Raw genomic sequence first — 27,039 nt, 5'->3', positions numbered from 1 at the left:
GGAGGGAAGAGGAACTCAAGCTCAGGCCTCAGTTCTTAGAAAGTAGTTCCTTGATAGAAAGGTGGCAGTCGAGGGAGAGGAGGCATCTGGAATTGCTGGTCTGCCACAGCAGAGGTGTCGGAGGGAGCTCAGATTCCCATCTCTCATAGAATGGTAGAACGGTAGAGGTGGGAGTTGGAAGGGACACCAAGGGTCATCTAGTCCAACCCCCTGCAATGCCGGAACCACAGCTAACACTCAGCCACTGAAGCAGTTTTTTCTTTTCTTTTTAAGGTGAGATTCAAACTTGTATCAGTTTGCTGGAGGCTCAGCTTTGCCTTCCTCATTTCTCTTTCTCTCTCTTTCTGCAGGTCAGTGGAAACTCTGATGCTTGCTGGCCACCCCCAATGTGTGATCGTCGAGGTGACGGCGGACCTCCCCAGCCCCCCGGAGATCCAGCAGTCCTACTCCAAGCTTTGGAACTTGAGCCTCTGCCTTGCCGGTGAGAAGAGGAAATAGCCGTGGGGCCGGCCTCTCGACAGGGGTCGCTCTTGAGTTAGGGGAAGGGCTGGAGCTCTGGCAGAGCACCCGGCTTTGAACATAGGAAGATCTCTGCAGCTAAATCAGGCCAATGGCCCACCTTGCCCAGCAGCCAGGTGCCCCAGTGGGAAACCCACAAGCAGGACTCCCCAAGTGCAAGAGCAACTCTCCCCTTCTTCAGAAGCATCACTGCCTGTGACCATGGAAGCAGAGCAAGGCACTGTGGCTGGTTAGTCCAATCCTCTTTTAATGCCACCCAAGTTTCAAAGCCAGCGCTGGCTCCTGCGGCAGTGAGTTCCGTAGTTTACCCTCGTGGTACACAAAGAGGCGCTTTCTTTTACCTTACCTTCCAAGAAAGATTGGAAGGACCCAGGAGAGGCGGATTTAGGGGAGCACAACTGGTGCGCATGAGGCGTGGAGTTACCTTCTCTGAGCTGCAGAGGTGGCAGGGATCTTGTCCAAGACATTGATCTGAGCCTCAAACCTGGGTCCAACCACATGGAGCGTACCAACTATGCCAAGGAGAGGGGATCATAAGGAGTCTTGCCCCCTGCCGGCCACCAGTTTTAGATAGTACCTGGAGAGGTGTTGAATGATGAACAACCAGCCCTAATTCTCTCCCGGAGAGATTCTACTGGGCTACGCATTAATCCCTCTGTGGAGCTTCCTGATGCTTCTCCAGAATGCTGCATGACTCACAGGGTGGAGAGGAATCTTCCTGGCCTCCAGAGGCCACAAATGAGGAATCGGAATAAAAATAACACAAGATCTTTATTTTTTTTTAATTTTTTGCACAGCTGCCTTGAAACTGGCAACTGACTGTTCCAGACCTCCGTTGGAGATCCTATTTTTGGAGGAACGGCGCAGATGGTTTCCTAGGGATTTTGAAGACTCGCGCTCTATTCTTAGCCCTTCGGATTAGGTTGCCCAAAAGACAAAATAATAATTGAAAAGGCGGAATTCGCTCACACGCGAGGCAGGGGTGGCCATCGAGCTGGGTGGCTTTAAAGAGGGTAAGGCAAATTCAGTGGCTGCTAGCTGTGATAGTAGCTACATCCTGCCCCCATTGTTGGAGGTAGTACAGTCGTACCTTGGTTGACGAATGCCTCAGCAGTCAAACGTTTTGGCTCCCAAACGAAACACCACAAACCTGGAAGTGAGTGTTCCAGTTTGTGAATGTTCTTTTGGAAGCTGAACGTCCGGCGGGGCTTTCAATTGGCTGCGGGAAACCGTGCCTTGGAAGTCGAACGGACTTCTGGAACGGATTCCGTTCGGCTTCCAAGGTACGACTGTAAATGCCTCTGAATCTGTAGCTCTCAGGTCCTGCTTTGGAGAGGAGAATACCGGTAGCTCTTGTGTTAAGGGCCTGCTTGAATGTTTCCCTTTAGGGCACCTGGTTGGCCACTGTGAGAACAGGATGCTGGGCTTGACTGGCCCCTTTGGCCTGATCCAGCAGCCAAGCTCTTCTGGTGATTCTAAAAGTCTGTGCTCTGATTTTGCACAACGGTGCCCTTGCTTGTGTGCTCTCGATTCCCCTTCTAGATTCCTTCGGCTCGTCCTCCGATGAGAAGTGGCTCTCGAGCCTTGAAGGGACACGATGGCTGGATCACGTGAGGTGAGTTGCATCTCTTCCCCGCAGCTGGTCCCTCTGGCTACAGTGAGGACAGGCTCCCATCTCTGTCTCCCCTTCTCTCTGTCTAAAGAGGCTCGGGTGAATTTGTAGTGGTGGAAGGCGATTGAAGGCTGCTCGCCAGGATGGCCATGCTCTGCCTCTGCAGGTTGGAGGCAGAAATGCTTTTCTGAATGTTGGCTGCTGGGCACTGCAGGATGGAGAATCGCTGTTGCATTTGGGTCCTGCTTGTGGGCTTCTCATTGAGGCATCTGGTTGGCCCCTGGGGGAACAGGATGCTGATCAAAGATGGCCCCCCTTTGGCCTGATCCAGCAGGCTCTTCTTGTGTCCTTTGCAATGCAGCAGGCTTCCTCCTTCTTTCTTTTCTTTTCTATTGGTTTTTACACATATTTTCCAGAATAGCAACTCCAAAAAAAAACACAAAATGACAAATCTTTGGCTATCACAGCCTCCAACTTCCCTCAACCCCTTCTAAAGGTTTTCTAAATCCTTTTCTGATTTTGCATTTTGTTACTATACTTATTGTTATAAATCAAATCTTACATCAATTAAACTTTATCCTTTTCACAATAATTCATAAATTCTTCCTACAAAATACTTCTTGTAACCTTACAAGCCATGTTAAATCATTACAATTGTCTTTCAAATGTGACATAAATTTGTTCCAGTCTTTTAGAAAAATCTGGTCCTGCTGGTTTCGAATTTTCCCTGTTAGTCTCGCCAGCTCGGCATAGTCCATCACTTTCATCTGCCACTCTTCTTTTGTTGGCATGTCCTCCTGCTTCCATCATTGGGCTAATAGTATTCTCGCATATTAAAACAATTTTCTGTCATTCTTATGAATTTCTGTACCTACCAGCTTCCTCCTCCTTTCTAGGGTGTGCTTGAAGAAGGCCAGTGAAGTGGCTGTGCTGCTGGCTGAGAGGAGCCGCTCTGTCCTCCTCCAAGGTAAAGAGAGGGTTTCTTTGCTCTGTGCTTCTTCTGCAGAAGGACCCACTGCAGGGTGTATGGTGTGCCTAATGGGACATTCTTCCAATGACAGTGAGATTGACCAACCCTGGTCTGCCCACCCCCTGCCTCGGTGACTCCTGGTCACCTTGGAGTCTCCATCACCCTGAAGCTCCCCTTTCTCACCCTCCATTCATTTCCCCCTCCAGAATCGGATGACAGGGACTTGAACTGCTTGCTGGCCTCCTTGGTGCAAGTCATTTCAGACCCACATGCCAGAACCATCTCCGGCTTCCAGAGCCTGGTCCAGAAAGAGTGGGTGGCGACCGGGCACCCGTTCCTACAGCGCCTGAACCTCCTCCAGAAAAACGACCGGGATGAGGTGAGTTGGACCCCTTAAAATGGGATGGTCCCTGCATTTAACGGTGATTCTGGCATGGCAAGGGGAGTGGGTGGAATTGTTGACCCTGGGGGTTCCTTCCAACCCTACAATTTATCATCGAGGGATATCAGAAGCTGTTTCGTACTGAGTCAGAGCACCGGGTCCATCTAGTTCATTACTGTCTACACCAGGCACCCCCAAACTGCGGCCCTCCAGATGTTTTGGCCTACAACTCCCATGATCCCTAGCTAACAGGACCAGTGGTCAGGGAAGATGGGAATTGTAGTCCAAAACATCTGGAGGGCTGAGGTTTGGGGATGCCTGGTCTACACTGAGTGCCAGCGAATCCCCAGGATTTCAGACCAGGGAGTCTCTCCCAGTCCTACCTGGAGATGCCATTGGGGATTGAACCTCAACAAACCTAAAAGCAGCTTACCAAAAACATAAAACGATAATATTATCAGTAAGATATGTTGTTGGCATCTGTTTGTCTGGTGAGACGATGGAGTGCACCCATCCACCCGATGGAGTACTTCCCTCCACAGAACATGCAGAAACCGCCTTCTTGACTTTTGGACCCCCTGGTCTTGTCCACTCAATCCCTTTGCATGCAAGGGAAGTCCCTTAACTCGCCCGAGGGTTTGAGTCCCATCCGCTACCCTCACCTGGTCTAGCAACAATAATCTGAAACTTTCATAGTTAGAATAACAAAAGCCTAAAAACGGATCGACACTTTCTAAACAGCTGGGTAGGCTTATCTAAACACGAGCGTTTTTAGCCCGTGCCAAAAAGCGTGCAGCAAATGTGCCCTAGCCTGGTGTCCATAGGCAGGGAGTTCCAAGTGTAGGTGCTGCCACACTTTAATATTTATTTATTTATTTATTTATTTATTTATTTATGCCCCGCCCATCTGGCTGGGTTTCCCCAGCCACTCTGGGCAGCTCCCAACAGAAGATTCAAAACACGACAAAACATCAAACATTAAAAACTTCCCTGAACAGATGTCTTCTCGAAGTCAGATAGTTGGTTTATTTCCTTGACATACAGTGGGAGGGAGTTCCACAGGGAGGGTGCCACCACCGAGGAGGCCCTGTGCCTGGATCCCTGTAACTTCGCTTCTCGCAGGGAGGGAACCGCCACAAGCCCCTCGGAGCTGGACCTCAGCGTCTGTGCTGGGCGATGGGGGTGGAGACGCTCCTTCAGGTATACTAAATTTGAAAGATTAAATTCTTACAAAATGCGGAACAGGTACCGGTATTATGTGGCCCCTGTAAGGGTGTCCAACCAATCAAAGTGGCCAAGTGATGCTTTGGTGCTGTGCTGCAGACTTTGCCCTAAAATCAAAGTAAGGTTCTGGTCCTCACCATTCTGAGTAAGGGTCGCATAGAAAGAAGAACACAGAAAGCTGCCTTGTACTGAATCAGAGCCTCAGATGCTCCATCCCTGACCTGAAGCCTTTCTCCATAGAGGAGGAGAAGAGAGAATAAATTTGCTCGGGGAAAAGAAATGGGAGTGTTTCAGTGTCTTCCCCCCTTTTTGCAGTCGCCAGTCTTCCTGCTGTTCCTGGACTGCACCTGGCAGCTTTTGCAGCAATTTCCCGGGTCCTTCCAGTTCACCGAAGCCTACCTGGTGGCTCTACACGAAAGCAGCTATGTCCCATTCTCCAGCACTTTCCTCTTCAATTGCCAGTGGGAGAGAGGGCGGAAAAACCAGGTGAGCTGTGCTGGGGGGAGGATATACCCAGCCTGGCCTGGCACTTGTGAACCTGTGTATTTGAGCTGATATCTTGTATTTATGTGCCATTGTACAGAAACAGAATGGGATTTTTGGAAAGTAAAACACTCCTCTCTCCCCTCTTGACAGCAGCCCAGGGGCTGTTTTGCCAAACCCTGGAAAACCTTTAATCTTAATAATTCAGATTGCTGGTACTCAAGGCTGTGATGGCTCATGACTTCAATATTTGATTATTCGCCTTCTTCACCTTCGTTACGTTTGCACTTCTTTTCTTTTGCTTACGAAGCAATAACAATATAAAAGGGAAAAATGAGGAAAAGAACTGCTTGGCTTTGAAAAGGGACGAGGGTGGGGCCAAATTTGCTGGCTCTCTTGAGCTCTGCTCTGATGCTGGGTGGGAAGGAGAGGCAAGACGACTTAAGCTGATCGACCAGGGATAGACAAAGTGGTACTCTCAGGGTGTTGCCATTCCCCATCACCATCATCCCCAAGTGTTGACACTGTGCCAGTCGCTGGGAGTTGGAGCCCAACAGAATCTGGAGGGCGCCAGGTTGGGGAAGGCTGCTCTAGCCGTTCTCTCCTCTGTGGCCTGCCTCTCCACTCTAGGAATCAGCACCTTCTCTTTAAAGATGGCGGACCTGTGGCTCTCCAGCTGTTTTGGACTACAACTCCCACCATCCCCAGGTCATGGGTTGTGATGACGCATTGGGAGGTGGTGTCCCGCAACCTCTGGAGGGCGCCAGGTTGTGGAAGGCTGCTCTAGGCGTTCTCTCTCCTGTGGCCTGCCTCTCCTCTCTAGGAATCCGCTCCTCCTCTTGAAGGATGGGGGAATCCTCACAATAGCTCTGTAGAGAGCAGGCCACTGTTGTTGCAACATTTCTTTGGCCATTAAAATCCATACAAGTGGAAGACAGAAAATGCTTTTTTGGGAAGGGTCAGTTCATCCACCACCACCCCTCTCTCTTCCCCCTCCCGCCAGAACCGTTTTCTCACCCAGCTCTACACTCCCATCAATGGCTGGCGAGAACCCCTCTGCCTGGAGATCTTGGAGAAAGACGGCTACCCAGTCAAGGAAGCCACGGGGGCCTCCTTGCCCACCATCTGGGACTGGTCCTTGAGATACAGCCCCCGGCACATGGCGCGCTTCCGGAACCCCTGCTACAGGCGCAGTGGGAATGGTGGCAACAACGGCGGGACTCTGAATGGGAACTTCCTTCCCCAAAACATTGGCAAGGTTTGTGTTTGTTTGGGAATGCATGGAGGTCATTTCCACAACTTGGGCTGGTGGATTCAGAGCCAGAGGACATGCGTAGAAATCTTTGGCATCTCCCAGTCTGGTAGGACACCAGGCTCAAACAGCACCTTTCCCTGCTTAGATCTAACTCTGCGACCCACAGGACTGCGGGAAGCTGCCTTTACAAGGTTCCAGTCCTCATGATTCCAAACAAAGGGTTGACTTAAACAGGAAAGCAGGAAGCTTATATCTTATGCTGATCAAGCCACTGGGGGCTTGTCTAGCTCAGTATTGTCTGCACTGACTGGCAGTGGCTATCCAGGTTCTCAGATAAGAAGCCTTTTTGCCAGCACCACTCAAGTTTCCTCCTGTTTGAATCTGGAACCCTGTTGTTAAGAGTTTAGGAACCAGTTTAACTCTCCCCCCCCCAGTTGCTGTTGTGTTGAGATCTTGCTTGTGGGTTTTCAACAGGCATCTGGGTGGCCATTGTGGGAAGAGGGTGCTGGAGCTGATGGGCCATTGGCATGATCCAGCAGGGCTCTTCTGAAGGAATCACAGAATTGTAGAGTTGGAAGGGGTCCCGAGGGTCATCTAGTCCAACCCCCTGCAATGCAGGAATCTCAACACGCGGTCTCCCATCCAATTTGAAACTATACTGCTCTTATAAAACCTCCATGTCCAGAGACAGTCTATCTAGACTCCTAGGTTCTTAGGGGAATTTGGCCACTGTGAGAACAGGATGCTTGCTCAGGATGCTAACCTGGGCTAGCTCAGTCGGTAGAGCGTGAGACTCTTAATCTCAGGGACGTGGCTCCGAGCCCTGTGCTGGGCAAAAGATTCCTGCATGGCAGGGGGCTGGACTAGATGACCCCCTTGGGGGTACCTTCCACCTTCACAGTTCTATGACTCTAAAACAACAGATAAAAATTAAAAGATTAAAAACAAAACTATAAAATCGGTACACAGAATGCACACAGTTGCACATGATTTAATATAACCAGGTCCAAGAAAAGAACATGTGTGTGTTTTTGTGGGATGTGGGTGGTTTTTTTTTGTTTCTGTATTAAAAATACAAAACAAACAAACAAAAAAGAATATCAGCACCATCTCATTTATCAAGTCTAGTTCCAGATTTTCCAGACTTGAGATGAGAGTTGTCTCGAAGACTGCTCCGCTGCATATGTACAGTATGTACACTAAGGGAATGCCAAATCATATTAAAAGTGTCTGGAGGTTCTAGCCCTTGTCAAAATCTCAAATTATGTGTAATTTTCTCCCTTATAGCTACCGTATACATTCCAGAATGAGTGGCACACGAAGAGCCCTGTGTAAGATTTGGGACTGTTTTCCAGGGAGTTGCAATTACTATTTGAGCTGCCAGGATCATATCTAAGACCTGATTCCTAGGCTCTTCCGATGTTCTGATCTTTCTCCCTTCCTTCCTCCAGATGGAAAACGCTCCTCCTGGGAAAAGGACTCTGTACTTGTTCTCCAAGGGCTCCCTCTCTCTGCAAGCCCACTTCTTCCCCTGGAAAAATGGCTCCCTCGCCAAGAAAGGTTCCCGGCGGTCTCACGTGTCGGAGGCTCCCGGGGAGCAGGACAGGTCTCGGAGGTGCAAAACCCGGAGCTTCCTCCTCCATCATGACGGTTTGCTCCTTCTGCCATCATATGCCGGGCCCTCCATCTGCTTGTGGAGAAGGTGCTACCTTCGTGGGAGCCCAGAAACCCAGGTACAAAACAGCAGAGGAGCAGCACAAAATAACATTGCTGTAAAGAATCGTGGGCAGGTTGAGAGGTGGTCGTTCTGCAAAAAAAACGGTTCCTCATCTATCTTGGGTTCAAAAAGTTCCACCATAATAGAAGCATTGTTCCACAAGCAGAGGGACGTGATTTATTTATACCGTATTTTTCTGTGTATAACACGCCCCTGTGTATAAGATGCCCCCTATTTTGGGGGACTCAAAATTAAGAAAATGGGGGGGAGCTTGCCCAGAGTTGTTGAGCTTTTTTGGTGGGATTTTCATCCCCACTCTGCACTATCCATGTATAAGATGACCTCCCATTTTTTACATTTATTTTCTCAGAAAAAAACCCTTGTCTTATACACGGAAAAGTATGGTATGCTCGTTCTAAAACTTTTACATTTTGTAATCACGCCACAACTGGCCTCCTAGCAGCCGTTCAAATCTAAAAAACAAAGAAACAAACAAACAACTAAAATGTCATAAAGATCTCCAACAGTCTTGTGGCTTCTGAGAAGACAGTCAGAAACAAGGCATGAGGATATGTCGAACGACAACCCAATTCATTAAATGTGTTTTTGGTTTCATTTACCTTATGCCCAAAATGCCTTGAGGTGGAAATTTAGAAGGTGATTAATAAACCAATGGTGGTGATGATAAAAATAATAAAAATTAATGATAATTTCATGGTGTGGGGAGGAGAATGTAAACAGAGGGGCTAAAGGGTAGGAATCCCAAGAGGTAGAGTTTGTAGCTGTGTGGTGCCATCTAGTGTCCAAACTACTTTTGGATTCTTTTATAAAAGGTTTTTAAAATCATTATTACAGTATGAGCACATATTATGCGGGGAGGGGGGGAGGGTTCAGTTGCAAGGGTTCCATATTTACATGAAAATCTCGTATACCAAAACCCTTGGCGCTGCGAGAAAAAATCCCCAGCACTTCCAGAGCTCACGTCCTGAAGGGTCTTGCCCAGCAAGCAAAGCAGAGAGCTTAAAAGCTCTTTCCGTGCCAGGAAACCCCAAGGAGATACAGCACAAAAAAAGAGCTTCTTCCTTGGATGTAATTTGCACAATTTCAAGCAGCTGATCTTCAGCTGTGCTGAAGTTGCAGGCCTTGCTTCTGAGTTAAGGACTCTGAAGCAGCCAGGCCCACTGTTTTGCAAACAGTGATCCTCAAATCTACTCTCAGCTGTGGAAGCAGTGAGGGGGAAACCAGAAGATGAAGTGAGGACGACTTCCTGATGTTGATAGCTGCCTTTAGCAGCTCACAATTAGAAACAGATTCTTCACAGCTAGGTCTCCGGAGGCCGGCGTGCGCCACGTCTATTAGGCAACCACTGTATCCTGCCTCTTCCAGTCTGTGCCAGTTCATTAAAAGAGGAAACAAATAACAGGGATTTGGAAACGAGTTCTGAAGCAAAAGTCCTAGGAGTAGAAATAGGAACAAGGGATGCTAGAAGCTTAGAAAATTATGCCTGGCGTCGAGAAAGTGGATGCCTCTCTCCTAACGTTAGGACTTGAAGTTGAATGTTGGAAGATTCCGGAAAGATTAAAAAGAGGACTTCTTCACATAGTGCAGTGTCAAACTATGGAACTTGCTCCACCAGGAGGCAGGGGTGGTCATCAACTTGGGTGGCTTTGGAATAGGACTGGACTAATTTATGGAGGAAAGGGCTACCAGTGGCTACCAGCCATTATTAGAGACAATATGAATCCCAGTGGCTGGAAATTGCAGGAAGGGAGTTTGCTGATGTTGCATTCAGATCCTGCTTGTGGTCTTCCCAACAGGACACTCGGTTGGCCACTGTGAGAACAGGAGGGCGAACTAGATGGGCCTCCTTTGGCTTGATCCAAGCAGGGCTCTGATATATTCCTATACAAGGGAGCCCATTTAAAAGGAGGGGATGAAAAGCCTCTTCCCCAAAGCCAGTGGTGGTCCTTGCTGGTGACGACAAATCTCTTCCTGCTTAGCGCAGAGATGGAGAACCTTTCTCCCAGCACGAGGGGCTGCCTCCTCTTCTTGCCAATCTTCAAGGTGGGATAGCTCGGTTGGTTAGAGTGTGGTGCTGATGACGCCAAGGTTGCAGGTTTGAGCCCCGTAAGGAACAGCTGCATGTTCCTGTGTTGCAGGGGGTTGGACGATCCATAGGATCACATTCAACCCTATGATTCTGTGACTTCCAAGGATCATGTGGTAGGCAAAAATTGGGCGGGGACCCAGGTGGCGCTGTGGGTTAAACCACTGAGCCTAGGGCTTGCTGATCAGAAGGTCGGTGGTTCAAATCCCTGTGGCGGGGTGAGCTCCCGTTGCTCGGTCCCAGCTCCTGCCAACCTAGCAGTTCGAAAGCACGTCAAAATGCAAGTAGATAAATAGGAACCGCTACAGCGGGAAGGTAAACGGCGTTTCCATGTGCTGCTCTGGTTTGCCAGAAGTGGCTTTGTCATGCTGGCCACATGACCTGGAAGCTATACGCCGGCTCCCTCGGCCAATAATGCGAGATGAGCGCGCAACCCCAGAGTCGGTCACGACTGGACCTAATGGTCAGGGGTCCCTTTACCTTTACCTTTTACAGATGTAAACATTGCTGTTTCACAGAATCGTAGAGTGGGGAGGGACCAGGGGTGTCTTACCCATAGAGGCTAGTGGTGCAGGGTGCCAGGGAGCCAAGTTTTGAAGGGCGCCAGGGAAGAGGCGGAGGCTGGACGTGGTGCCTCCTGGCATCAGCTCGCCACCCTCGCCCGCCTCCACCATGCTGTGCTGAAGCAGCCACGCCCAGAGCCTCCACCTGCCGTGGCCACCATGGCATGAAGCAGCCAGCTGAGCTAGGAGCCGCTGTGTCCAGTCTCTGCTTCTTCCCCGCCGGAGGAGCTGTCCTCCAGCCCCTGCCCACCTCCTCCAGCCCTGCAAAGCTGGGTGCTTCGCTGGCAGCGTCGTCCTCCTTAAAAAAGGTCGGCAATTCTGGGAAGCAGAGGGATCTTTGCACCACAGCACTGGAGGTGCTTAAGATGGCCCTGGGAGGGACCCCCAAGGGTCATCTCCCCTGTCCAGTAGGGAGGGAATTCCACAGCTGGGATGTCTTGTCTGCTGCTGTTACAATGTGGCTTAGGCGTTGCTTTTGTAGAAACAGCAGTCTTGCCTTTCTCTTCAGGCCGGCCTCTTCGCTTCCAGCATTGTGGGCCTCACCGAGGAACTGGACTTGCTCCAAGAGCGGCTGAACTACTGGCAAGCCAGCGGAAGCTAGCAGTACGATGCCCAAGAAGCCCGAAGTGTTCCACGCAGAGCCCACGCAGACTGCCTGGAGCTCCCTCCTGCCACCCCATCAAGAACGGGGCGGGCACTCAGCGTATCCAGCGTAGACCTGGTGCATCCCGCTGTCCAAGAAGAGACAGCAGTTGCAATCTGCATGTTTCAGAGATTCGTAGAATCGTAGAGTTGGAAGGGACCCCAAAGGTCATCCAGTCCAACCCCCTGCAATTTTCACAGAGCTCCATTTGGAGATCTTACCCAGTTGGGAGAAAACTGATGCACTCAGGCTACGGGATTGATGTTTGTGGCTGGACAACCGCACCCCGATTCATCGGAAGTGTCTGTTCTGAAGTTGCCCAGCTCAGCAAACAGATCGTATTGACCCATCTGCAGTTCTGTCCTGAATTTATATTCGTCCCAAATGTTCTGTTTTGATTGCAAAGCGACGTGGGGCTTAATATCGCTGCAATATTGGGTGCCTGCCATCAGGTGTTTGGTTTGTGTTTGTTTGTTTGTTTGTTTGTTTGTTTAAAAAACTTATTAAAGCTGCATACATTTATATGGCTTCCCCCAAAGAATCTTGGGAAATGTAGTTTGTCAAGTGCACTAAAGATTATCAACTATGGTTCCCAGGATTCTTTGGGAGAAGTCATGTGCCTTAAATGTGTGATGTGTCATTAATCCAGATTAAATTGGGGGGGGGCAGCGGGGAATAACATGGGCTGGCATTCTGATGTTGCTGTCATGATGCCCCCCCCAAAGGCCTGAATGCTCAAGGAGCAACCATCCCATAATAAACACCTGCCTGGAAGTGCCTGGAAGCACCTGGTAGCCCAGAGTGGGCTGACCAGCTCTGTGTAGTCTGCTTTACTCTCTTTGCCTCCTAGAACCCACCAAGGGGTATTAACCTTTATGTCCCCAAAGTGCTACTGTCCGGTTCTCGTAACACTTAAACCGTGGGGTAGCCAATGCGGTTCCCTCCAGATGTTGGTGGGCTTCAGCTCTCGCTGTCATTCCCTAACCATTGGTTGCACTGGCTGATGCAGCTGCGAGGGGGCTTGGAGATCAACAACATCTTGAGAGCACCACAGGAGGCAGTGATGGCCCCCAGCCCAGATGGCTTTAGAAGAGGATTAGAGAGGTATCGAGGGCTACTAGCCAGAATGGCTATGCTCTGCCTCTGTAGTTGGAGGAAGAAATGCCTTTGAACCCCAGTTGCTGGAGACCACAGGAGGGGGCAATGCTATTGTGCTTAAATCCAGCTTGCGGGTTCCTTGGAGGCATCTGGTTGTGAGAACAGGATGCTGGACTAGGTGAGCCCCCTTGGCCTCATCCAGAAGACTCTTCTTGCATAGAATATCTGCTTCGTCCAGGCATATTTGCAAGAGTCAGGCAGTCCATGAAAAGTTGGCTAGTGGACCAGCATCTCCTCCTTTCTAGACTGCAGTGTTTGGTGTGAGCTTTCCTCTGCAGTCTGTAAAAAACAAAAGAACAACTCTACAGTATTAGAACCTTGCTCTTCTTTGTAGGGGAATAGAAGCGAAATGTCCTTTCTGCTGTTGTTCCTCCTCTGTCAGAGATGGTGGGGTGACTTTTCCTTTTCAACTGTTGCTGGATAATCAATATTTTGATGCTTTGGGATCCAGTGCTGAACGGCCCCCATCCTCATTAGATCTGCACCCACAAGGCTGCAACAAGAGCTTGCAAATAAGTTTGATCAAACTTTGGAAAGTGAAACGTTCAGGAGGATTTGCCGAGGAATCTCCTGACAGGCAGATTTCTCTTCCTTGCCAAGCTGAGCAATAAAATCTAACGGCCTCAAAGCTCTTGACAGAACTGACAGGAAGCTTTATTATTATTAAACTGGGAAATCATGCTTTCGCAATCGGCAAACCAGACTTTTCTGGCCAGTTCTGGGGTACGTACACACCCCAGTTCCTTAGCACTTTCTGTGGTCATTTCCGCAGTCACTTTTTTTTAAAAAAAATTGGTGTGGAAGATAAGGTGTGCCAAAACAGATGTTCAGAGAAGCTTTTTTTATATAGCACTTATTGAGAAATGGCATGTTATGTATGTGAGAGAAATCCCCCCTTGCCTCTAGGCTGCTTACTGGCCTGAGATTTAAGCCCTGTGCTTAAATAAAGGGACTACCCTTGCTGCAAATAAGACAATGAATTAAAAAAGAGCTGGTCTGCTCCAACAAATTATTGGCCTCTAGGCAGAAATGGTGAATTTTTCTGCTGTTTGTACTGTTCAGAAATGAAATAACACGGTACAGCTGTGTGCATGTGCTGGAGATTCCTCTAGAGGGCTTTATCCTAAAATCACAGAATTGTAGAGTTGGAAGAGACCCCCAAGGACCATCTAGTCCAACTCTCTGCAATTACAGATAAAGTATCCATGACAGAGGACCACCCAACCTCTGCTTAAAAACCTCCAAGGAAGGAGAGTCTGCCACCTTCCAAGGGAGTCCGTTCCACTTTAAAACAGCTGCTACTGCCTCTCCATTACTCAAGAATAGGTTTTCCCGAGGCTTGTTAAAAAACAGGAGGCCCTTTCTTTTCCCCTATAACAGGTTACCTGGAAATTCATTAACAGTGTTTGTCAGGCAGCACTCAATGTTGCTTCATATGTCTGGTATCTATAAATCATCAGAGCGGAGTCCTTTGGTACGCCGTTGCCTGGGAACGCCGAAATGCGATGCTGGTACTTAGGAACTTAATACGTCTCTCCATCCATTTCTGTATATTATGTTTGCACAGTCTCGTCGTCGTGTTCCTTCAATGTGTTTTTTCCCCTCGCTAACAGGAGAAAATAGTGGGAAAGTATTTCCATTTAAGATGTGTGTTTGTTTTTTCCCCTTTTGCCCCCAAGCAAAGGAGGGTTAAATGCTGCTGTTACATATTTGCTGTTAAATGTTTCCATTTCCATTTTATAAGCTTTGGTCCAGAAGCCTTTTAGAGCTAATGGGGAAACAAGCAGTTTTAAGCTAAAGAACAATTTCAAATAAATAAAGAAATAAATATCTTTTGAATACAATTCTGCATGTAATTGTAAATAGATTTGCTCCCAGGGACATTTGTAAGTTGGAGGAAACCATCCGCCTCCCCATCCTTTGGCTACAAACTGTCCTACAGCTGTTTAAGGGGATAATATATGGTCAGGGCTTGTGACACTGCAACCTTCTCTCCTTAAACAGACACGAGATTAAAAGAAAGAAAGAACCCCCTTTATGTATCCCAGGTGCTGAGGAAAAAACAACACTGGACTCTTGCATTCACAAGCCCTGTTTGTGGACTTCTCAGAAGCACCTGGTTTTCTGCTGCTAGGGAAAATTGTTTGCCGATTCATTTATTTATTTACAGCATTTGCCACTGGGGATTTCAGCCCAAAAGTCTCCCAGAGTGGTTTACGCACTATCAATTGAAACAGGAGTCCCCGGTGTCCACAAGCTTATAATCTTTTTTTTAAAAAATGTAACTACGACATACAAGGGTAAAAGGCCACGGAGGGAAGAGGAAAAACGAAAATCAGGCCAACTGGCAAATAAACAGTTCACAGGTGCCTAATGGAGCTCGTCTTTCTGCAAAGCTGATGGGATGAGCCTTCTGCTCCATACCACTCTTCCTGAGACAGCCTTATGGCTGCTCTTAAATTTGTCTTCAGCTTCATGTAATTCAGTTCTGTAATTGTTACTACCACCCAGAAAAGCAAACTGAAAAGATCATTCCTATATGGCAGATAAAATGTGTGTGTGTGTGGGTGCTTCCAGACGGTCACTGTTTGGTGAGGGGAATCACATATTTTCAAATCCAGATTGCACAATTAGGGATGATGGTAAACCCTGGAGTAAGCCCGCCTCCCTAAAAGATCAAACTTTTGAGGGAAATGAAAGTGATGGGAAATACACTGCAAAATTGTGGGATGACACCTGCTTTGACACATCACCTAACCTCCCTGCAAACACATCAGAATGAATCCTCTATAAATAGCCAGTGTTGTAAAATCTCCCTGCAAACAAGCCAGGATGAATTCTTAGTAAATATGTCATCTGGAAGTTCCTCACTCCTATTTTTCCATCTGTCCTGTGTCCCTAGAATCAGGAACATCCCGTCCCCCCATGCACAGGAAAATGGTGCCACAGGTGTGACTCACCTTCGGCCCAAATATGTCCCATTTGTGGAAGCCCAACTTAGATGGACTTTGGGGAACTACTGTTATGCCAATGCTGCACATTTTGTGTATCCTCTTCATGTGATGCTGCTCACACAAGCCAGGTGTTTGTGCTAAACGGGGGAAATACATTGATCATTAGCTGTTTAATCTGAGTGATGTCTTTCTGGTTTGGGGATGAGAGGAGATGGGGAGAACTGTTCACACCTTGAACTCCTTAGAGCAGTGATGCCGAACCTACGACACACATGTCAGATGTGACACACAGAGCCCTCACTGCTGGCACGTGCCCCATCAGCCCATTCGCACTGTTGTCCCCCCCCCCATTTGTGCTCCCGCTCCTCCTCACGCTACAGCTGTACAGCTTGTCTCCACTGTTAAAACCTGGATCCTTTGTTGTTGTTGCTGGTATCCAGAGATTGGTTTTTTAATCCTTTCTGTGCTGTTTTTTTCGGGCGCTTTGGCAGACAATGATTGGGTGTAACAGCGTTAGTTTTTTAACCCATTCTGTGCTGGGGTTTTTGGCGCTTTGGCAGACTATGTCGGTGCTGTGTGTTAGTTCCAGCGAAGGTATTGTTCGTCATTTATTTCTGTTCTCTTCCCCCCCCAAAAGCGCAGCAGCTTTGGGGCACTCCCCCAAAAGCAAAGCAACTTTTGCACCCCCCCAAAAAACCCTCCAAAACTTTGGTCAGCAGCTCCCCCCAAAAAGCTCAACAACTCTGGGCACTTTGTGATAAATAAGGCGTTTTTGGTTTGGTTTGGTTAAATCATTAGTTTTTGAATTATTAAATACAGTTATATATTAATTTATATATTTTTGTTATTTAAACTATAAATATCGTGAAATTATCTTTTTTTTCTCGAAGTGACACACCACCCGAGTTATGATCGGTTTTTTGGCGAATTTTGACACACCAAGCTCAGAAGGTTGCCCATCACTGCCTTAGAGGAAAAGGTGGGATTAAAAAAGAATAAAATGGATGTGGGAGTGCGTTTTGAGACTAGCTTATTGCCCCAAAGGTAAAACTCATCAGGGGGACTAGAATCTTGCTGTTTTTCAATGGGACTGCACCACAGGCTGCGCTCACACCACATTTTAAAGCCCATGCATGGCTCCCTCAAAGTATCTTGGGAACAGTAGTTTGTTAAGGGTGCTGGGAATTGTAGCTCTGCGAGGGGTAAACTAAACTTCCCAAGATTCGGGGTGGAGGGAAATACGTGCTTTAAATGTATGGTGTGTGTGTAGCCCAATTGGTTGAGCCACTGCATATGTGCATATACTGTTATCCCAAATTGACCTTCCTAGTAAATCTGCGGGAAACTGACCAATCAGGAGGGAGGGGAGGGACGAGGTGGAGCTACGCCGACGCTGATTTGCCCGCGTTTTTGGCCTTTTTTCTGTACCTCGCCGTGTGTTTTTGTATTTGGAGGGGGAAGGGCACTCCCCACTCGGGACGCTACCGGAAGTGACGTCACCAACCGACCGCCATTTCGACTCTATCGTTTCCTGTTGCGTACAATTAACGTATGATACTGCGTACTATACTCCAAATACAGTGAGTACAGTACAGTATACAGAATATAGTAACAGTCACAACACTAACAATTTCTGAGGAGAAAACCCTGACGTGCATAGCTGCCAAGTTATCCCTTTTTTTTAAGGGATTTTCCCTAATGCTGAATAGGCTTCCTCGTGAGAAAAGGGAAAACTTGGCAGCTATGCTGACGTGAAAAAACAAATGACATTCACACACAAAAATATATATGTGTATGTGTATATATTTTATATATACATACAGAGTATATATATATATGATAAATCTTATTACCACACGATATTAGCATTACCTCATAGTGTGTTTATTCCGTTAGAACCTTCTTACGAACCGCAACTTCCGCCCGCCCTCTTTTAAAATGGCGCCGCCGCTTTCAACTTAACACGGCCGGAGCAGGCATTTCACCTCCTCCGTTTAAACCTGACGAGGGCCGACCTGCTCTTTTACAACGTCACGTCCGGTCTCCCCGCTTAACTGCCCGCTCCTAAGATGGCCGACGGCGCCTCGAGATCGCCGGTACTATGCGCCGCTTCCGGTGGGCGGGGCGGCGGCGGCAGTGGCTCCTGGGAGGCCGTCGTGCTTGAGGCGGTGGGGGCGCGAGGTGGTTAGAAAGTGGCGCCAAGATGGCGGCTGGGCCCATCTCCGAGAGGAACCAAGGTGAGGGCTGGGGCTCCGGGGCAGCTCCCTACACCTCCCCCTTCTCTCCCCTTCTCCGGGAGGGGCGGCTGCTGAAGTGGGGGACTATTATGGGTTGGAGGCCCCCGCCCAAAAATACTTCCCCTCCCCTCTTGGCGTGCCAGGACCATTGGCTCTGCATAGGGAGGGATTAATGCTGCTGTAATAATAATAATAATAATAATAATAATAATAATAATCAGTAATAGTAGCAGATGCTAATTATTATTGCTAACAGTACAATCTGTGTATAAGGGGAGCTTCCCTGTGTATAAGGGGAGTTTTGGAAGTGGGTGGGTGAAGTTAAAGCTGATCTTGTTAGTAGCAGCAGAGGCTAATTATGATTAATAATAAAGATTTCACAAATGTGTGTGTCTATATTTATCATAATCCTTACTATCAGGCCAGTCTACATTGGGGTAGCTTCCTGTTTTGCACGGCGTGGGTGACAATAAAGGTGCTGCTGCTGCTGTTGTTACATAAAAGCTACTTTTGTTTTTATTATTAAATTTAAGTTGCTATTTTTATTTGCAGTAGTGGATGCTAATTATTGCTAATAATTCGGCTTTCGCAAGCACAGATGTCTACTGAAATATTATTAAGTTGCAGCTAACTTCAGGCGTACTTGAAGTGTAAATCAATGTACATGTTGGAAGGGATCCAAGGGTCATCTAGTCCAACGCACCCCCCCCCCCAGGTGCATTCGTTTGGATGAGTTGGTGAAGAGATCTCTGAAGAGCCTGCTTTCTGTCCATGGAACTGATGTGTGTCTCTTTCCTCCCCGCTCCAGATGCCACCGTGTATGTTGGAGGCCTGGACGAAAAGGTCAGCGAACCTCTCCTATGGGAGCTGTTCCTCCAGGCAGGTCCGGTCGTCAACACCCACATGCCCAAAGACAGAGTCACTAGCCAGCATCAGGGTAAGCGATGCCAAGAGCACAGAGCAGAGGCAGCATGTTGTTTTGGAGGGAGCACGTTTGTCAGTGGATGTAACATGGGTGGCCAACCTGAGCCGTAAATCTTCCTTTGGCTTGGCTCATGAGCGAGCGATGGTCCCACCTATCTTGCAGCAAAGTCTTATGTGCATAAGAGTTGTCTCCTTGGGGGGGTGAATAGTCAGTAATTTCCGTGCATATAAGGTGCACTTAGGAGCATAGGAAGTTGCGTTTTCCTGAGTCAGACCCATTTGCCCATCTAGCTCATTGTTGTCTACACTGACTGGCAGCATGTCTCCAGCATTTCAGGCAGAGGTTCTTTCCCAACCCTACCGTGAGATGCCCCTGGGAATTGAACCCGGGACATTCTGCATGCAGAGCAGGTGCTCTTCCTGTAGGCTATGGCAGAGCGCCTACCTTGTAGGTTTGCTTATTTAATTAGCTTTTCTTAACGCACCCTTTAAAAAGTCCCTTGTGGGCTGCAACAACAAAATATGTAATTATAAAACAAATGAAACAGTTGCAACCTTGAAACAAGAAAAGGACAAAAACGATTCTAAATATACCAAAACAATACGCGCATTTAAAAGCAACTATAATGTAAAAATGGTTGCAGTACAAATGCAGACTGGGACAATTTCTATATTTAAAGCATTCACATGCCTTTCTTCCATGATATTCATCCCAGGTGGCTTACAGTGCAAGCTGAAACAAGCAAATAACCCCTCTCCCCCACCAGCAAAGCAGTAGCTCCCAAACCTTTTTGGACCACCACCCCTTGGTTCCGTAAACTTATCCCAAGTGCCCCCTACCCTATAAAAAGCATTATTCAGAATAGCGGTTTGCATGTAATGCCGAGGAGGATAATAACGCAATAAAATTCAGAGCACTTATGATTAATTGCACACTTATTGAAAACCCAGTTAAAACTATTTAGTTTAATTAAAGGAGCGGTTATAAGGAACATACGACTCCCTTGCTAGAACAGCTCCACTGGCATATTTCTGGCAATGCTGTCAACTTTCCCTTTTTTGCAGGAAATTCCCTTATTCAGCACCCTTACTTTCATATCCAAGAGTTGACAGCCCCATAGGATTCCTTATCTTCAAATCTGGGGGTTGACAGCTATGGTTTCTGGACACAATTCACAGTGCTACGTATGACCTATAAAGCCCTGCATGGCCTAGGTCTCTGAAAGACCACAGTCCCTTATGTGAACCTGCCTGGATTTTGAGATCTTTGGGGGAGACTCTTCTCTCAATACTGCCGTCCTGACAGGTGGGGGACATGGGAAAGGGCCTTTTTGGTGGTGGCTGCTTCCAGACTTTGGACCTCTCATCCTCCTTGTCGTCCTTTCTCAGGGAGGTGAAGAACCCGTTCCAACAGGCTTTGGGGAATTGACTGCTTCTAATGAACGGAACTGTGCTGTTTTTATTGTAATTATTGGAATGTTTTAAACAAATTATATATATGTATATAGTTTTAATTTTATCAATGCTTAAATTGTTTTTTGAAGATGGGCTACCCCCCCTATGTTTTTAGCAATCCTTGGTTTTTTTAATCTGTAAACCACCTTGATTCCCATCAGGAAAAAAACCTGAGTATAAATATAACAGCAGCAGCAACAATAATAATAATTCAACAAATCTGATAAACTTGATCCAGTAGTACCAGCTTCTTAAAGTCTGATTTATACCTCTAGCACCTCCCTGCCATCCCCTTGGCCCCTTAGGGCCACCTTCCCCCAGGTAATTCCATCAACATCTTTGTGAACCACTTTGTTAAAGTGACAGTGAGTTGTCATCAAGGCTAGTCCTACTCAAAGCAGATGCATTAAACTTAGTGGACATCACTAGCTTAGGTTCCATTAATTTCATTGGGTCTTGGATGTCTACAACCCTCATACATAAACACTGCATTGTGTGCCCAATTTCCCATAAAAATAGCTCAAAAACGGCATTTATATGCGATTCCACCCAAAAAACTCAACAACTTTGCTAAAATAACTCCACAATCTGTCCAGATTCTCACTGTTTGGCAACCCTATTTTAAGCGTCTTTCTCACCTGTCTACTTCCAGGCTACGGGTTTGTGGAGTTCCTTAGTGAGGAGGATGCAGACTATGCCATCAAGATCATGAACATGATCAAGCTGTATGGGAAGCCGATCCGGGTGAACAAGGCCTCGGCCCACAACAAGAACCTGGACGTGGGCGCCAACATCTTCATCGGCAACCTGGACCCGGAGATTGACGAGAAGCTCCTCTACGACACATTCAGCGCCTTTGGGGTCATCCTCCAGACCCCCAAGATCATGCGCGACCCGGACACGGGCAACTCCAAGGGGTACGCCTTCATCAACTTTGCTAGCTTCGACGCCTCTGACGCCGCCATTGAGGCCATGAACGGGCAGTACCTGTGCAACCGCCCCATCACTGTCTCCTACGCCTTCAAGAAGGACTCCAAGGGCGAGAGGCATGGCTCGGCGGCCGAGCGCCTCTTGGCCGCCCAGAACCCCCTCTCGCAGGCTGACCGGCCCCACCAGCTCTTCGCTGACGCCCCTCCCCCACCCTCGGTGCCCACCCCAGTCGTCACCACCTTGGGGCCAGGTGTCACCCCGCCAGGTACGCAGCCCCCTCTTTTCCTTTCGATATTCCAAGCTCTTGGCTGGTGTTTTTCAATTTGAGTTTCTGTCCCTCCTCACTGTCCCTCTTTGTCTCATGGGTTCCGAGAATGTTGTGAGTTGGCTGTTCGCCATGATGGCAGTGCTCTGCCTCCGCAGGCAGAAATGCTTCAGAGTAGCTGGAAATGACATAGCATGGGGGAGAACGCTTTTCAGCTCGGGTAGTCCTTGTGGGCTTCCCATTGTGGCAACTGGTTGTCCACTGCCAGAACAGGATGCAGGCCTGCTCTACCAGCCAGGCACTTGCGATGTTCTTATGGAGCCTCCAAATCCACAGGCAGTCTAGACTCCTAGGCTCTTAGGGGTATTGGGACCCTGTGAGAACAGGAGGCTGGACTAAATGGACTACTCACCTGATCCAGCAGCCAGGCTCTACTTTAGATCTTACCGAATTAAAGAAAGTCATGAAGGGCAAGGCTATCAGTGGCTGGTTGCTAGAAACTGCAAGAGGGAAGATGCTGTTGTGATTCAGTCCTGCTTGCCAGTTTCCCTTGGGGGGGTGCATCTGTTTGGCCACTGTGAGAACTGGATGTTAGGCTAGATGGGCCCTTGACCTGATCCAGCAACTCAGCCAGATGGACAGGGTATAAATAATAAAATCATTATGATTATGGAATCTCAAGGAGCAGAGCAGCCTGTTTAGATTTCTAGGTTCTTAGGGGGCAATAGGCCACTGCAAGAACAGGATGGTGGTGGACAAGAGCCCCCCCCCCCCCGGCCTGATCCAGCAGGCTCATCTTACTATGTTCCTATAGTTACCCCAAAACCGTGTTACCGCACGAAAGATGAGTGCTTCTACTTCTCTGACATAGTTTAAGGTAAAGGGCTACAAAGTTTGACCAGTAAAATAATCTGTTAAAGCAGGGATTGGTGGGAGTGGGAGACATCTGGACCCGAACTCACATAATCTCTGACCATTGGTCACATTGCCTAGATGCAAGGTAATGGGAGTTGATGTCCCTCTCCCTTGAGGTAAAGCTTCAGTTGATCAGTTGGGTAGTAGGCTTCGCTTTAACTGGCACGGCTGAGGCTCAAGGGCACACCAGTTTTCTGTTGTTCTGGTGGTTTGCTGTTGTAGCTATGCGCCTGGGTAGATATCAAAGGAAGATGCTGGGTGGGTGGAAGAAAGTCCCTTCTTCACACAGCACAGAATTAAAATGTGGAACTCGTGTCCGCAGGAGGCAGTGATGGTCACCAACACGAATGGCTTTAAAAGAGGACTGCACAAATTCATGGAGCAGAAGGCGGCTGTCATGGAGCAGAAGGACTCTGCTCTGTCTCCACTGCTCCTGTGGTTTCCAGCTTCTTGAATGTCTGTCGCTGGAGACCACAGGAGAGGAGAGGGTGCTCTTCTGCTCAGGTCCTGCTTCTGGGTTTCCCAAAATGGGCACCTGCTTGGTCACTGTGAAACGGGTGCGAACTTGAATAAAATACTGTGGGGGCCCAGGTAAGCCCCGCCCCGCATCACACACCCATCTGAATGCGAATGTCCATCAACTTTGTGGGGGCCCAGCCCCACAAATACTTTATTGTAGGGGCCTAGGAGTTGGCTCCTATGCTGTGAAAACAGGATGCTGGACTAGATGGGCCATTGGCCTGATCCAGCTAACTTTTATTATGCTCTTATGAACATGCCTTTCCTTTTAACAGCGTGGGATCTTTGTTGTATGGAATTTCAGAGTTTCTCTTCCTTCAGTATCTCCTAACGTTTTCCTTTCCACCCTGCACAGGCATCCCGCCACCTGGGTCATTCCCTCCGCCAGTGCCGCCACCAGGAGCCATGCCCCCGGGGATGCCGCCAGCCATGCCTCCCCCACCCATGCCGCCTGGCGCTGGTGCCCCAGGACCGCCTTCCGGAGGTGCTCCTGGAGGGGCACACCCTCCCCACCCGCACCCTTTCCCTCCAGGTGGGATGCATCCAGGTACGTTTTGCCTTTGGGGGCAACTCTTCCCCTCTCGCTGCCAAATAACCACAACACCCTCTGTTGCAGTGGATCTCTGCCTTCCTCTTAGGACAATTTTTATACTGCTTACCCACAGTAGTCTCCAAGCAATTTAACAAAGTACAATACAGCTGTACCTTGGTTTTTGAACAGCTTAGTTCCCGAACGTTGCAAACCTGGAAGTGACTGTTCGGTTTGCGAACTATTTTTGGAAGCCAAACGTCCAACGGGGCTTCTGATTGGCTGCAGGAGCTTCCTGCAGCCAATCAGAAGCCGCAATTTGGTTTTTGAATGTTTTGGAAGTCAAACTGACTTCTGTAATAGATTCTGTTTGACTTCCAAGGTATGACTGTATAAAGACTACAATCCGGTTAAAATCACAAAATGAGACTTCAATTAAAATTGCTTGCTGGAGTAAAATCTTCACCGGGCACTGGCATGTCAGGAGGGAGCGGGCTTGTCTGACCTATGAAACTCACTTCCAGCTGAGGTTGAACAGGCCCTTTACCTGCTGAACTTCTGGTGCCCAGTGGGGGCTTTTTATTTCCTTATTTTATTTTGTGGAACTGGGCCCTTGATATCTACTGCAGCACGGCACTTGGGTCATGGGGAACCACTAACAGCGACTTCCCTGAAGACCTTAGTGACTGAGCAGGGATATGAGGGATCAGGCAGTCCCCGAGGCACCCTGGGGCCAAATAGTTAAGGGTCTTGTAAGATGCGCAGAGGGGTGTCTGGCACCCCCACCGCACAGCTTCTAGCGAATGCTGAAGACTTAGTTCTTCACCCTGGTTCTTGACACTTGAGTTTTCAGAACCCATCTTATTTTTGCGATTGCAAGTAGTTTCAAACTTAACATTGTGTTTTGATGTTGCACCTGCCCTGGGATCTTAGGATGGAGGGCAGATAATAAATAACACCACTGCCACTACTCCTACTAACCTCTGCACCTGTGTTTCCAGGAATGCCGCAAATGCAGGTACATCATGGGATGCCCGGGATGGGCCCTCATCACCCAGGACCGCCGGGGGCAGGAGGCCAGCCGCCCCCCCGCCCTCCTCCAGGCATGCCCCACCCTGGCCCCCCACCCATGGGCATGCCGCCCCGGGGCCCTCATTTTGGATCGCCGATGGGTAAGTGTTCACAAGGCTTGGGGCCAGTAGGATCCTTCCAAGTTTCTCTTTTTGTTTAGTACAGAAACTCCTTTGGGAGGTGAATCTTTTCAGCTGGTTTCTTCCTTATGCCTTGTTCTTTCATTTGAATAAAATAGAACTGCAGATCTCAAATACAAACGAGGGAGGGAGGGAGAGGGTTAAATCTTTCCCCATGTGCTGCTTCTTTCGGGGGGGGGGCACTTGCTCGTTCTGTGCTGTCTGTTGTTTCCCCTGGGCTGTTGTTTAATCCAGTTGCCTCCTCTTCTTCCTCCACCAGGTCACCCCGGCCCCATGCCCCCCCACGGGATGCGTGGGCCGCCTCCCTTGATGCCACCCCACGGATACAACGGCCCTCCTCGGCCCCCACCCTACGGCTACCAGCGCATCCCTCTCCCCCCTCGGCCCACCCAGAGACCCATGGTGCCTCCCCGGGGGCCTATGCGGGGGCCCATGCCCCCCTAGGCAAGGCAGCCCGACCACAGGCAAGCGTAAGAAAAGGATCTTCCTTCCTTCCACGGATTCCTCAGATTTATCATTTTCTTTCTTTTCTCTTCGGACAAACATTCCACTGGTTCGTGTTTCTGCTTTCCCCGCGTGAAAAGAGGCTGCCCACCAGCTTGGCAGTGTTGAGGGTCTTTGCTCATCCTTCATGTTATTAATATTTTTTTAGCTCCATTGCCTCCTGGAAGACGGAACAGGGTTTTAACATTTTTTAAAATTATGGTGTTACAATTCCTCTTTGTGACACCCAACTTAGCCATGTGATTTGCAAATAAAAGTCTGGGAAGATGCTCCTAATATTAATTTTTTTTAAAAAGAAAAAATAACAGTGTTCCTTCTACCAGCACTCACCTATCCTTAGGGGTCTGGCTGGTTATTTTTAGGCTTCTGTGGTGGATTTCCCCCCATTAACCACACCAGTTGTGATCTCTAAGTTTTACTTGGTAAAAAAAAAAAACAGCAGCTGCTGGGGAACCCACAAAAGTGGAGTCTAGAGGCCTATGCATCACACAGGCTTCTATAGAGGAATTCCGCCAACTTAGATTTACACATGTATAGAAATTAAGTCACATTCTCAGAGGAAAAGCAGGTATTGTCTGATCTGGATGCCTGATTCAGCAAGATGAACAGGATGTCTGTTCTCAAAGGTTCTTTATCCTGCACAAATTTGCATGACACACTTTAAAGACAGTCTGAGTAAGCAGATTCTTACCAATACCCTTTCATACTTTTTTAAAACATCTCTTCACATGTAGGCTGTCTTATGAAAGATATACTATAATTCCCACCACACCTCCAAAGGTTTAACAAGGTGCCAGGCACTGTCTACGAATGCCTTCGGGGCTATGTGCATTCTGTCAAAGGTGGCTGGCTGTGGGGTTCAGCATTTTGGCACCCTAATCCTTAATGCTGATTTTATTCTGGGTGTGTTCAGTGAAAAATTGCTTCACCTCCAAAACCTGCAGCTTAGGGGTATGAGTACAGTGGTACCTCTACATCCGAAGACTCGACTTCCGAAGGTTTCGACTTCTGAAGTCGGCAAACCTGGAAGTCTTTTCGCTGTGCGCGTGTTCTGTGCCTCCACAGAAGTGGCGTGCACAGTCGGCGCCTGCTCAAAATCGCGCTTCACGCATGCGCAAAACAGACGCTTTGACAACCAAAGGATTCAACTTACGAAGAGTGCCGCGGAACGGATCGCCTTCGTAAGTCGAGGTACCGCTGGTTTTTTTTGTTTTTGTTTTGGGGGGGTTATTCACCCTGCCAAAAAAGGCTCCCAGGCTAGCTGGCGTAGGAAGCTGCCTTACACCGAGTCAGTTAATTGGTCCATATACCTCAGGATTGTCTGCACTAACTGGCAGCAGCTTTCCAGGGGTTTCAGGCAGAGTTGTTGCCCAGCGCTACTCAGAGATGCCATTGGGGAATTGAACCTGGGGTAAGGCAGATTCTCTGCCACTGAGCTATGGCTTAAAATGCAATCAGTTCATATGGGGAACTTGCAGAGTAGGCCGCTTGACTTCTGCTTTGAAGCCATTTGGTGCAGATGTTGCAACTTAACAAGGATAAGAACATGTCAGCCATGCCAGGTCTTGGGAGGAAATTGCTCTCGGCCTTCCCAGGGTCAGTTTGGGAGGGTAACGCTCCCCTCTTTCGAAGTTTGCACAAGAAAAGTAGGGTGGAAACACTATACTAGTTACTGTGTGGAGCAGAAGGTTCTTTGCAACGTGCCTCGGGGAAATGGTGTGTGTATAACGCAGAACGTGATTGACAAGTTTCCAGAACAACTCACTCGGTGCGATCACAGGGAGGGAAACTGATAATTAAGCCAGCAATTCAATTAAAAGAAGAAGAATCCATGCATGGAGAACTTGACACCTTCCTTGACAGCCTGAGGGTTCAAATTTAACATGCAAAGGGTTCTTCTGCCACCGAAGTTTCAGTTTCAGAAGTTGTTGCCTTAAAACAGATATTTTCACGCGCCCCAGGA

At 48.3% G+C, this 27,039-nt stretch overlaps 2 protein-coding genes across 2 annotated transcripts in view; both read left to right on the top strand.

The window, feature by feature from the left end:
* Positions 1-13,401, top strand: part of MTMR11 (myotubularin related protein 11) — a 29,855-nt gene extending 16,454 nt beyond the window's left edge. The window contains exons 10-17 of the mRNA XM_035097948.2: positions 351-481; positions 2,062-2,134; positions 3,028-3,098; positions 3,308-3,480; positions 5,023-5,193; positions 6,194-6,448; positions 7,897-8,178; positions 11,341-13,401. Coding sequence (XP_034953839.2) covers positions 351-481; positions 2,062-2,134; positions 3,028-3,098; positions 3,308-3,480; positions 5,023-5,193; positions 6,194-6,448; positions 7,897-8,178; positions 11,341-11,433 — 1,249 coding nt within the window. The 3' untranslated portion in view covers positions 11,434-13,401. The remainder of the gene's footprint in view (positions 1-350; positions 482-2,061; positions 2,135-3,027; positions 3,099-3,307; positions 3,481-5,022; positions 5,194-6,193; positions 6,449-7,896; positions 8,179-11,340) is intronic.
* A 4,308-nt stretch (positions 13,402-17,709) lies between these two features.
* On the top strand, positions 17,710-25,348 carry SF3B4 (splicing factor 3b subunit 4). The gene is made up of 6 exons (XM_035097949.2): positions 17,710-17,824; positions 18,633-18,761; positions 20,856-21,398; positions 23,188-23,379; positions 24,363-24,533; positions 24,832-25,348. The coding sequence occupies exons 1-6, from the start codon at positions 17,791-17,793 to the stop codon at positions 25,014-25,016; spliced, it is 1,254 nt and encodes a 417-aa protein (XP_034953840.1). The 5' UTR covers positions 17,710-17,790; the 3' UTR covers positions 25,017-25,348.
* The last annotated feature ends 1,691 nt before the right edge of the window (positions 25,349-27,039 follow it).

The sequence above is a fragment of the Zootoca vivipara genome, chromosome 17 (assembly GCF_963506605.1).
Source record: "Zootoca vivipara chromosome 17, rZooViv1.1, whole genome shotgun sequence".
Lineage (NCBI taxonomy): Eukaryota > Metazoa > Chordata > Lepidosauria > Squamata > Lacertidae > Zootoca > Zootoca vivipara.
The sequence above is the reverse complement of the archived record's forward strand: the minus strand, read 5'-3'. Positions and strand labels throughout refer to the sequence as shown.

Coding starts and splice junctions, on each gene's coding strand:
- SF3B4 (XM_035097949.2), top strand. CDS start 17,791: ATGGCGGCTGGGCCCATCTCCGAGAGGAACCAAG. Junction 18,762..20,855: donor AGTCACTAGCCAGCATCAGG/GTAAGCGATGCC, acceptor GTCTACTTCCAG/GCTACGGGTTTGTGGAGTTC. Junction 24,534..24,831: donor TCATTTTGGATCGCCGATGG/GTAAGTGTTCAC, acceptor TTCCTCCACCAG/GTCACCCCGGCCCCATGCCC.